General features: G+C 35.1%; 1 protein-coding gene across 3 annotated transcripts in view; it reads left to right on the forward strand.

Moving 5' to 3' along the window:
- The window catches only part of FKTN (fukutin), a 94,448-nt gene that overhangs the window by 25,983 nt on the left and 56,288 nt on the right, over positions 1–12,177 (forward strand). For all 3 annotated transcript variants that reach the window (XM_025282168.3, XM_045165158.1, XM_006061545.3), the window contains exons 7-9: positions 5,842–5,971; positions 7,921–8,054; positions 9,475–9,602. In XM_025282168.3, coding sequence (XP_025137953.3) covers positions 5,842–5,971; positions 7,921–8,054; positions 9,475–9,602 — 392 coding nt within the window. The remainder of the gene's footprint in view (positions 1–5,841; positions 5,972–7,920; positions 8,055–9,474; positions 9,603–12,177) is intronic.

Raw genomic sequence — 12,177 nt, forward strand, 5'->3', positions numbered from 1 at the left:
ATTGTACTTTACAATTTAAAGGAAATATGTTTATTTTTAGTATTTACCATTTGAGGCGGGGGGAGGGTAAAAGGAGACTTAGGTAAGAAAACATCTTTTCTGATTTGTCTGTTTCCTTCTAGATTGTTTAAATTTTTTAAGTAGATTAAACATTAACCTTAAGGAACAATTTATTCCCCAGTTGAATGGTTTGATATTTACGGACACCTTATTTTATTTGGATAGACATTGACAGGTTCAGCACTGGCCTCTGCTTTTAGTTAGGATTGCCCACAAACTTTATAAAGATGGTACATTCTGTTCTTAAAGCAATCCAAGTAGGATCAAACCATGTAGAATACATACTTCATAGAAAATACAGTTTTTCTCAGAGGGTTGGCACTGAATATGAATTTTTTGTGTTTATGAAGGTCTTTCAAGATAAATGCTACACAAAGACCAAGTGCTTTTGAACTTTACTTTATTCTGTTGTTTTAACTTTCAGTTCAATAAACATTTATTAAAAGCCAGCTTCCCAGGAACTCTCCTGACCCTGGGGATATAAAGATGATTTTAAAGGACATGAAAGTTCAGCTCTAGGAAATGACATGAAACAGAGACACAGAGAAAGCAATCAGATCTATGGTGGGGTTTTGGTACTCTAGTTTTTCCTCGTGCCCTTTATTTTTCTGGGCAAACTTTTATTTTATTTTATTTTATTTTATTTTATGGGTTCCCTTCCAAGAAAGCTGTGTATCCAAGGACTGGAGGGGAATGAAAAAAAGAAGTACCAGCTGTATTGTCATCAGCCAAATGCCCAGAACCCAAAAATGCAAGGGTTTTTTTCCTGATAGGTTGTGCTGGCACCCAAGGTCTAGACATGACAGCCAGAGTGGGCCTTCCTAGCCCCGTTCCTTTAAATCTTTAGATTTGTGCCTGAAGCCTCATGAATGAGAAGCTGGAAAACTGCATGTGTAGCTGGGCCAGTGTCAGTGGGCAAGTGCTGCCCTTCACATCCCTACCACAGAGTATGAGGAAGCAGAAGAGAAGCAGACTGGTGCTTGAATTTCCCCATCCATTCACTGCTCCTGTCTCAAAGAATTTGTTCTGATTGCCACCTCTGTCCTAGCAATTATCACAATTAATTGTGAATGTCTGTCCTGTCCATCTATAAGATGATGTGAACTTTTTGATAGCAGGCATCCTATTTTACTCACCTCTGTAGCCCCAGCATCTAGCACAATACCTGACACAAAGAAAGGATCCTGTAGTTGTGGGAAAATGCATAAAGAATAAGGTGCTCAGAATCAAATGGTTGTTTTTTTCTTTTTTTTTCCAGAACACTTATTGGGGCTGCTCCATTTACTTGGCAAGCATTTGCCCATACTCATTTTATTGATCTTTGTGAGAAGGCAGTGTGAAATGTAAAATGTTTCAAAATATTGAGAAATCATGAGAATCAGTTCAGTTTAGTCACTCAGTTGTGTCCGACTCTTTGCGACCCCATGGACTGCAGCATGCCAGGCTTCCCTGTCAACTCCCGGAGCCTACTCAAACTCATGTCTATTGCATTGGTGATGCCATCCAACCATCTCATCATTTGTCGTCCCCTTCTCCTACCGCCTCGAGTCTTTCCCAGCATTAGGGTCTTTTCAAATGAGTTGGTACTTTGTATCAGATAGCTGAAGTATTGGAGTTTCAGCTTCAGCATCAGTCCTTCCAATGAATGTTCAGGGTTGATTTCCTTTAGAATTGACTTAATTTCTTATGTTAGAACCAGGAAGGTCAGTTTTCAAATTAAAGTGAACATACATAACTTTGAACACTTGATGGCGCCAAACAGTCTTAAATACAATGCCTGGTGTTTAAAAAAAAAATTAATGAGCTAATCTACTAGATCTCATAGAGCAGCCTTCTAACTTTCCTTTTTTAAAATAGTAATTTTTGGAAACGTTTTCAAACCTTCAGAAAAGTTACAGATGCAATACAAATAATTCCTTTTCCTTAACCATTTGGGAGTTATTTGTTGATATCTACCACACAACCTCAAATAATTTAATATTTCTTAAAAACAAGAACATTCTCATAATATCTTAATACCAAAAATCAGAAAATAACATAAAGATTATTACCATTTAATCCTCATTCAAGTTTTGCTAATTATCCTAATAATGACCATTATAATAAAAGGATCTAGTTCAGAATCACATGTTGCTTTTATTTTCTGTCTCTTTAGTTTCCTTAAATCTGGAACAGTTTCACAATCACTTTTTAATGTTTATAACTTTGATACTTTTGAAGATTACAGACCAGATATTTTGTAAACTGTCCCTTGTTTGGGGTTTGTATGGTTTTTCCTCATGTTACATTGATATTATACACCTTTAGTAACACTAACACAGAAGTGATTCTGTGCTTTCACTTTATCCTGTCAGATGCTGCTTGATTTTGATTTGCTCCATGTGGATGCCCACATCACCTGCTCAGGCCCCGATACCCTTGCCTGGCCACCACTGTTCACTTTCTTGCTCTGCCTTATGTAATGGTTCTAATTTAGAAGAGTCCAGGAAGGGAAGGAAAACAGAGGGAAGTGTCTCCTGACTTCCTTTTTTACTTCAACTATTTTCTCAATCTACCAATAAGCACAGGATAATACATATTTTTCTGCACTTGATTTTGTCTCAGCAGCAGCTGTCAAAAAATAATTGGTGCTCTCCAGTGTGTTGAGTTCCAGTAAAAAAAACCATAGAGGATATGGAAATATCTGGACCCCTAGTTCAGGAATATCTAGAAAGCTATATTCATATCCTCTTCTACTACATTGCTCTGAGACCTGGGGCAAATTTCTGAGCCTTAGTTTCCTCATCTATGAAATGTGTGGGCACCTTCTGTTATCTTGTTATTTTTAATCTATATTTTGGGGAAAGATTTGGGCAAAGGTTGCCTGAACAGGAAAGATCAAATATGACTTGATATTTAAATTAGGATTCAGTCTTTTTCTAAACGCATGATAATCCCAAGATTTATATGAGACATTTTAAATGAAAAAAAAAAGTATGTTTGCTCAGTTGTGTCCAATTCTTTGTGACATGGTCCATAGCCCGCCAGACTCCTCTGTCCATGAGATAGATTCTTCAGGCAAGAATAGTGGAGTGGGTTGCCATTCCCTTCTCCAGGAGATCTTCCCAGCCCAGGGATCAAACCCAGGTCTCCTGCATTGTAGGCAGACTTCTTACCATCTGAGCCACCAGGAAAGCCCTATGTATAACTATAATTTTTAAAGTCTATAACACATGTAAAGAGTGTATAGGTATATACATGTTTATATTTGAACACATATGAGGGTCAGTTCTAACGAATGGAATTTCTGGGAGTGTCATGTTATTAAAGGCATGTCACAGAGATGGGAATATGTCCATGCAGGGGCAGCCTTAACTGGACATAACTATCAGAGTAATATTTTTGTAGAACATAAAGTTTTCATTTATATTATTTGATATGATCCTTTCAGTTACTCTGTGAAATAAGCCAAGATTCACCATTAACCTTTAAGAAAACTAAGGTCTCAAAATGTAAGATGTGAGGTCTTGAGATGTAAGTCACGGTCATTATTGGCTGAGCATGGACTAAATTCTGAGTCTCTAAACTCCTAGCTCTAGGCTTTTCTCCCTGCAGCAGGGATAAGAGCATGCATCTCTCATTCCAGTCATATGTCCTAACAGCATTATGGCTCTGAGGATGTTTTCATATTAAAGAGATCCCGTATACGTATTCTGGAGAAAGTAACTTATCTTCAGGAATCCCTCTTTTTCCCTAGGAATACTTTTTGCTTGAAATATATGGTCCTTGTAGGAACTGTATTTCCTCCTATTGTAAAAGAATGCCTGATATTTTAGGATATTGTTGGCATGGGAGGGGCTTAATCAATCATTTATTCATTTATCCATTTATCAGTATGTGTTAGTCACATTATATGCTAAGTACCATTTGAAATTTGCATATACACTGATGGAGAGATTCAGTACCTGCCCTCCAGGAATCATCTTTACAGCCTATTGGAGGAAATATAAATAGAATCAGCAGTTAGAATGAAATATGATAAGCGAGAATGGGCAAAATAGGTGAAGGGGATTAAGAGATATAAACTTCCAGTCATGGGTATGTAATGTACAAAATAGGGAATATAGTCAGTAATATTGTAATAGCTCTGTATGGTGACAAATGGAAGCTAGAGTTATCATGGTGATCATTTTGTAATGTATGAAAATATTGAATCACTGTCTTCTACACCTCTATGAAAATTTCAAATCACTGTGTTCTATACCTGAAGCTAATATAATATTGTATGTAAATTATAATTCATTTAATAAAGAAGCCCTTGATCTTTTGTATATCAAAAAATCAAAAAAAATTAAATATAATAATTATAGTAAAAGTATATAAAAATGGTAACTTATGAGTTCATTGAACAGATTATTTCATTGGTCTGTGTCTACATATCTAGTAGCAAACATAATTTTTTGCTCTCTAATGTTGAACTGAAGAGGAGTCCTGGAAGAATAAATATGTGTATTCCTAGGAAAATCAGAGATTGTTTTTGAGAGGGTGGAACTGAAACATTCAAGATTTTATTAGTCAAGGGCATTTCAGGCAAAGGAAACATGTTACGAAGACACAGAGGCTTGAAAAATTGTGACATATTTGGTGAGTGAAATATGAGGAGGGTGGAGATAAAGGCCAGACCAGTAGTCTAGACCTAAACACAGTGACCTTGTCTGTCATGCCAAGAAGTTTAGATTTTGTCCTGTAGGTAGTAAAGCATTAGTGAAGAACTTATAATTCTTCTTCAGTTCCAGAACCCCCTAAAAATGAAGAAAAGTGAAGAGATTATAGATAAATGACTAGTATTTGTATAGAATTTAAAAATTTGTGAGACATTTGTCTGTCATCCATTAGCTCATTAAATTCTCACAACTGTCTTGCAGGCTATAATTATTATCCTTTAATTACTGATGAGAAAACTATATCTGAGAGAGGTTTGTTCTTTCATTCTCTTATTCATTCAGGCACTGTTTTAGACATTGGAGATACAGTGATAAACAAAAGGAAGTCCCTTTCCTCATAGAGCTTATTTTCTTCTGAAGTGATATGCCCAGGGTCACAGCTAAAATGAAGTGAGATTAGACTTGAACACAGTCTGCTTCAAAGATCCTATGTTCTTTCTACTATACTATTCAGTCCTAAAGAGCATTTATACTAGTGAATGATGAAAATATCATTGAATGCATTGTACTTCAGATATGCATGTAACTCTCTTAATTAGCCTTTTCCTGTAAAACTAGAATGTATAAAACTCACCCCTGGGAATCCTGATTATATTCCTTCCTCCTTTAACTTGGCTCTCCTAAAATCTTCTCTTTATAGTCTTATTTTAATGTGTGACTAACAAAGAATTCTGAAACCTGATTTTTATACTAGAAAAATTATATTATGGGTTAGTTTTCAAGTTTAATTTGGATGTCACAGAAATATTTCTGGTAACTTAGAAATGGCTATAGTATGCTGCTGCTGCTAAGTCACTTCAGTCGTGTCTGACTCTGTGCGACCCCATAGACAGCAGCCTATCAGGCTCTACCATCCCTGGGATTCTCCAGGCAAGAACACTGGAGTGGGTTGCCATTTCCTTCTCCAATGCATGAAAGTGAAAAGTGAAAGGGAAGTCACTCAGTCGTGCCCAACTCTTCGCGACCCCATGGACTGCAGCCTACCAGGCTCCTCCGTCCATGGGATTTTCCAGGCAAGAGTACTGGAGTGGGGTGCCATTGCTATAGTATAGTAGCTTACTATTTGTTATATCTGTAGCAATACCTTGATGATAACACTGTGGAAGCTATGACCTTTCAGAAGCGTGCAAAGGAATTGTTGCATCTAGCAGCCAAAACATTAAAGAAGTTGGGAGTACGGTTCTGGCTGAGCAGTGGAACTTGTCTAGGTAAAATTCTTGCTTTTCATTTGTCTTTTTGACATTTCATGCTCTTTGGCTTTAGGGATGAGTGCTTGAGATGACAAAACATCAGTGGTATTTGAAGTGTCATATTTATAGACAGAATAAACATAGTGCATGGAGCAAGGATTTATTGATTTTTTAAAAAAGAAATAACTTCAAAATCATAAAACAGAATTAGGAAGGCCATGTTGTATTTCCCAAAATAATGTGTGTAAAATTTATACCAGAACATGTAGACTACATGTGATCCTCAGGTAATCTTTAGATTAGCATTTTATTATTTCTACCCATAGGTTGTTATTCTCTTTAAAAAGAAACTGTATTCTGTTTCTTTACATACAAACAATACAGACAACTTGCATTGCACCAAAAGTTTCTAAGAGCAAGTGTTTTTAAGAGAAACAATGAAGGGAATGTTATAAGGTCTTTCCCAAATCTTTTCCACATCATGATGGTATCACTGATTGGACATCATTGTCTTATCATATTCTGCTTATTCTGGGAAAGTTTAGAATCCAAGAAAGATTTCCAGATCTGTTTCCACTATTCATTAGATCAGACTTCTTTGAAATATAAAGATATTAAGAATCGTAAATTTTTTAAAATTCTTTCTTGTTTATAATGATAACTGATTATAGCTATTTTTGTTCCCTATTAGTTATAACTGTTTGTACAAAAGTTAATTCTGTTCTGCTTTTAGAGGGTTACCATATAATTTATTTAATTTGACACATTTTGAGAATGAAAGGAGTGCTGTTAGTAATTATGGTACAACAGGTATAAACAGGGATATATGGTTATCTTGTCATTTAAGCTTTGTGGAAAATTTACATGATTCTTCCTGTCAAGGAGTTTACAGCTAGAGTAAGCCACCTCCGCCCCTCGCCCTGCACAAAAAAGAGTACATCTTGTTTATGTGATATACGCTCTAAGGTTTAACTTTTTGAAGCAAGATTGTTTTGTGGACTGTTACCAAAATTATTCTTAATCATTTCTCATGCTGTCTTTTGAGTTCTTAGCCCTATAAGGGCATTTATAAAATGAGAGAAGTTGGATTAGGTGATATTTAAAGTGCCTTCCATTTTTTTCTTTTTTAATAATTTGTGATTTTTTGATAGATGTGGATTATAGATTTTTCTTAAACTGGATGTGAGATCCTCCTGTGCTTGGCTTCTAAAGATCTGTGTTAAAACTGAAATTAAAGTTTAGAATTCCAAACAGTATTTCCCAAAGGTAATTGTAGACATTTGTTTACTTTTTGAATACTTTGAATGAAAGGAGTAGAAGGATATTAAGGGAAAACCCAGAGCCCTTAGTAATATTAAGGTATAAAGCTTTTTCCTTTTAGAAAGTACAATAGCACCTAACTTAGAGGTACATACATAGTAAATATGTAGACATATCTTTGGATGGTATGTGAAAATTGAGGTTGATACTGCTCTTCTTTTTTATATGACCCATCACACATTCAGAGCTGTTAAGTTCTACAAATTACTGCTTAGGAAAGGAATATTGATTAAGCAAAAGAAATTATGTTTTTAGCATATCTTAAAAGCAACCTTCACCATAGATTTATGAGTAAACATTTTAAGAAGTAACAGTGTTTTAAATGAATGGCTCAGTTAACATTATTAAAGCTAATAATTTATTCAGAAATTAAAGTACATCATGAAAAGTCTTGAGGTTGCTGAGTGCTCAGAGCAGTTGAAGGAAGGAAGGAATAAAAGAAATACCCTTCAACAATTGGCTCCTATGATCATAAATATTAAGTTGGGATCTAATTTAAAAATTCTGATAAAGCACACTAAATCTAATCCAGTGAAATAAAATACATTGTTACAAAGACTGTCCATTCTAATAATTACTAATTATTTCCAAACTTAAGTTTTTAAAAAAAGTTTTCTTATTCCTTTTTTTTTTCTTCTTTTTTTTAGGATGGTTTCGGCAATGCAGCATTATTCCATATAGTAAAGATGTTGACCTAGGAATTTTTATACAGGATTACAAATCTGATATTATTTCAGCATTTCAAGATGCAGGACTCCCACTCAAACACAAATTTGGGAAGGTCAGTAATAAAAATGCTTCACTTCAGTAGTAACATGTTTCAAAAGCAAAGTTTATATTAAGCAACTCAGAAATGTTTCATATAGCATTTTATCATTCAGTATTGGCCAGAATGAGTTCAGCAGAAAATTATTACCACTTGTGACTTCTGCACTATTTAAGGAAAACTAGAAAACCTGGCTTTTTATTGACCACGAGAAAGTGAAAAGGATCTTGGACTCTTGAAGAAGAATTTGTTGCCATTACATTAGGGAACAACATAACGTAATAATTAATTAATATAATAAGTAAGAATACCACCTACCCTACCTGAAGTGTCATTTATTTTTTTGTTCACATAGACATCATATTATTATTATCACCTCAAAACATTCCATTGATTTGCTAAGGACTCAAAATACAGAATCATTTCAAACATTACTTGGGTTTCTTATTTATTTCACATGTCCTAGGTCATAGCAATTTTCTCACAGGTCATTGTGGCTTAGATGAAATCTCCTTTTAGATAATTTAATTCATATAGCCTAAGCCTATGATCCCTGGCAATCACCTTACTCGTAATGTACTTGTGCCCAGGGAGGTGTTGTCCTAGAAAGCAAGAAGTATGTTCTGTTTGTGGAAAATTACTTCCCTCATCATAATCATTCTAGTTTATTTAAAAATTTAATAAAGTATCTTCCTGAGGTCAAAGTCAAAGCAACAGAACTCTAATCATTCAGCAAATGACGTAACATTTCCTTTACACCCAGTCTCTGCCTGGCACTGTGCTCTACATGGATGGCAAAGGTGAATAAGGTACAGTCCTTATCCTTGAGGAGCCTGCTGTCTAACTGAGAGAAAAAAAATGCATGAACAGTAAGTGGTGTACTTACTGTACAACAGACAGGTGTACCAAGTCCAATGGGAACTTGGAGGATAAGTTTGTAGGATAAGTTTCTTAGGGAAATGCTGTCAGAATTCTTTGTACTTTTATTTCTTCTTTTTTCATATATATAATGTAATGTTATATGGGTTTCTATACTACATTTACATAAGTACTTAGTTATTGATTATAATGACTTCCTGATAGTTTTACTTGGTTATTAAAGGGAATAATTTTTATTTGATTACTTTTCATTTTTAGTCAGAAAGAGCTCTGAAACAGGATGTTTTGCAGAGTGATCCTGTAACTACTATAAGTCATTTATTCTGAGTTGTCTTCAGTTGTAAAAAGCAACATTATTTTATGTACATTTAAGAAAGAAATCTAATGATTGTGTGCTACTGATGCATCCCAATTTCAGAGATGCTCCAGCTTGAAAAACAGTTATCTTGAAACCTATACTCTCTCCATATAAAACATAAGAATCTTTTTTTCTTTTGATTTTAAAAAATGTTAATTCCTTTGTTTCAGTCTGTAAAGGTTTTCATCTTCTCCCTAGGTAGAAGACAGCTTGGAATTGTCTTTCCAAGGAAAAGATGATGTAAAACTTGACATTTTTTTCTTCTATGAAGAGACTGACCATATGTGGAATGGAGGCACTCAGGCCAAAACAGGAAAAAAGTTTAAGTATGAATCAGATAAGTTCTTACAAAGGGGGCCTTAGAAATATCTGCAGAAGGTAGAAGTAAGGAAGTAACTGAAAATGGGGTGGGATGGGGAATGACCATCAAGGCTCCATTGTTAGCTGATATTTCTCAGCTTTCCAAAGAGTTTCCCAGTTATGCTTGAGAAGTGAGGATACCTATCAGGACTGAGGAAGTGCCCCTGGGTTTGTCACTCCAAAAAGTCATTATGATTGGAAGCCCTTGAGTCATCAGAAAGGGAAAGGCAAAATAAGGAACAGAAAATTAGGCCCAGATTCTGAGCCAAAAAACCAATTGGCTGTTAGAGCTGTTGGAACTTGATAATTTGATGAGAATGGGTAAGGATCAGTAAGAAGGAGATAGTTAAAGTGAAGTGAAGTTTAAGTGAGGAGATTGGGATTGGTGGGAACTGAGGTCATGAATGCTGGGCAAGCTCTGAAATGTGCCTTTAGCATAGACTGAGGCCCATTCTTTAAAGGATACTTTAAAGGATACATTTAAAGGATAATATGGTAGTTAACAGCTACCACATTTTGTCAAATGTAAGGTAATATGCATTGTAAGATGTACCATTATTGTATGTGCTAACAAGAAAGGAAAGACACTGCTAATTATAATCTTTTTTAAGACACCTGATTCAGATAGAAAATTGTAGGGGGAAAGTATCTCAATTCTGAATTAATTGATGGACTACTATATATTAGACTGGCATTTTGAGCACTTTTTTTTTTTAATGCTGCCTTAGTCAAACTCTTTGATTATAAAAGACAAAAATGTAGAGTAACTGTGTATAATACCCTTTATGATGCAGTTGGCCTGTTGACAGTTCTGAGAGAGAGAGAATGAATGTGAACCTGAACCCAAAGAATGTGGGCTCTGGAGTCAGGCAGACCTGGAAAATGTCAGCTTCACCCTAACTAATTGTAGCCTTTAGCTTTTTTGAACATTAATCTCCTCATACTACTGTGGATCAGGCACTGATGGGAACATTTTTCGTGTATTAACACATCTAATCCTCATAACAACCATAGATAGTCTGTGAGGCACTGAGAATTTAAGTCATTTGTTCAACATCACAGCAGATAAGTCAGGCAGCAGCCTGTCTCTGGAGTTCATACTTTTAATCAGTACCCCCTACTGCCTCCCTGATACACCTGGCAGTATGAGGCACTTAGTGTGATACTTAGCCCTTATTATCAGTAAGTGGTGGTTACCTTTGTTATAATTATTTAGTGTTATTAATATTATGATTGCTAGTGTGACTGCTGTCGTTGTTGTCATTCTTATGGTTCTTATGTCATTCTTACTGGTTCTTATGACCAGGAGCATAGATTTACCTCACCAACTAGCTGAGATTAGGGCTTCTATCACTGAATAAACTTGAGCCATTGGGCACATTGGAGAATGTTCTGTAGCACAGAAGAATAATTCCAAACTCAGACTGGTTTCTCCTGGATACATAGACATTACATACTTTATTTGAATCTTTATTTAAAGGCAAGGAGTCTCCGTGTAATATTAACCTTGTTCTGGAGATTTGAGAATAATCCAAATCTTTTTTTCTCGAAGTCATAAAGTATCCCCAAATTGACATGATCCTGGAGTGTGTTCCTGAAGCTCATATATTATAAAATATTATTTTGCTTTATGACAACAAATACCTTCATGCTAAGTAAACTCTGATTATAAGACAGAAATACTTAGTAAGATAATAAATATGTAGTTGACACTCTCACTGTGGCTAGGTGAATAGGGAGGTGTTTTTTGACATTTAGCTAGTTTGTTTATTAAAATATAATAAAGATGCCAAACTTAATGTATAATTTCCAGACTTAAAAAAAAACAACAGTGAGATAGTATAGCATAGAAATTAAAGGCATGGAGCCAGTCTGTTTGCTTTTCAATCCCAGCTATCCATTTTTACAGCTAGTTATTTAACCTCCCTGGTCCTAAATTTCCTCAAATGTAAAATGAGAATAATAATAGAAATTGCTACATAGAATGGTTTTAAGAACTGAGTTAATCCACAAAAATGGTTTTGAAGAGAATTAAACATATCTTGAGTGCTAAGAAGTTATTAGTTGATATTATTAATACTCTCAGCAGTAAAGAAAACTATTTTTCTTCTTAGACTTATAAGAAATTTATAAATCAGAAACCTGTATAATTATCTCAATATTTAACTGCCACATCTGTTCTTAGAGACCTCATGAGAATGTCACCTTTTGTTTCTGGAGCTTGTATTATAATCCTGTTATTCTTAATTTTTCTTCTAAAGCTTGGATTTCTTTCTTCCCACTGGCATGATCCCATGTCAAACCTCAAAAGAACTGTGCATTTCTAACCACTACATCTCTGGCTAGAAAAAGCTTCTTTCATTCTGCTTTAACTGCTCTTTATGGTAGCAGTGTTTGGGAAGTGTGAAGTCTTCTGATTATTTAATGAGAGAAATGAACAGTGATAGAACTGCCTGGACAGATGGTTTGAGTCCCAGATTTTCTATCATGTTACTGTGACCTTAAAAGGCAGAGAAAAGAACAGGGGATGGTTGTGAAGAG

This window comes from Bubalus bubalis, chromosome 3, assembly GCF_019923935.1.
Source record: "Bubalus bubalis isolate 160015118507 breed Murrah chromosome 3, NDDB_SH_1, whole genome shotgun sequence".
Taxonomy (NCBI): Eukaryota; Metazoa; Chordata; class Mammalia; order Artiodactyla; family Bovidae; genus Bubalus; species Bubalus bubalis.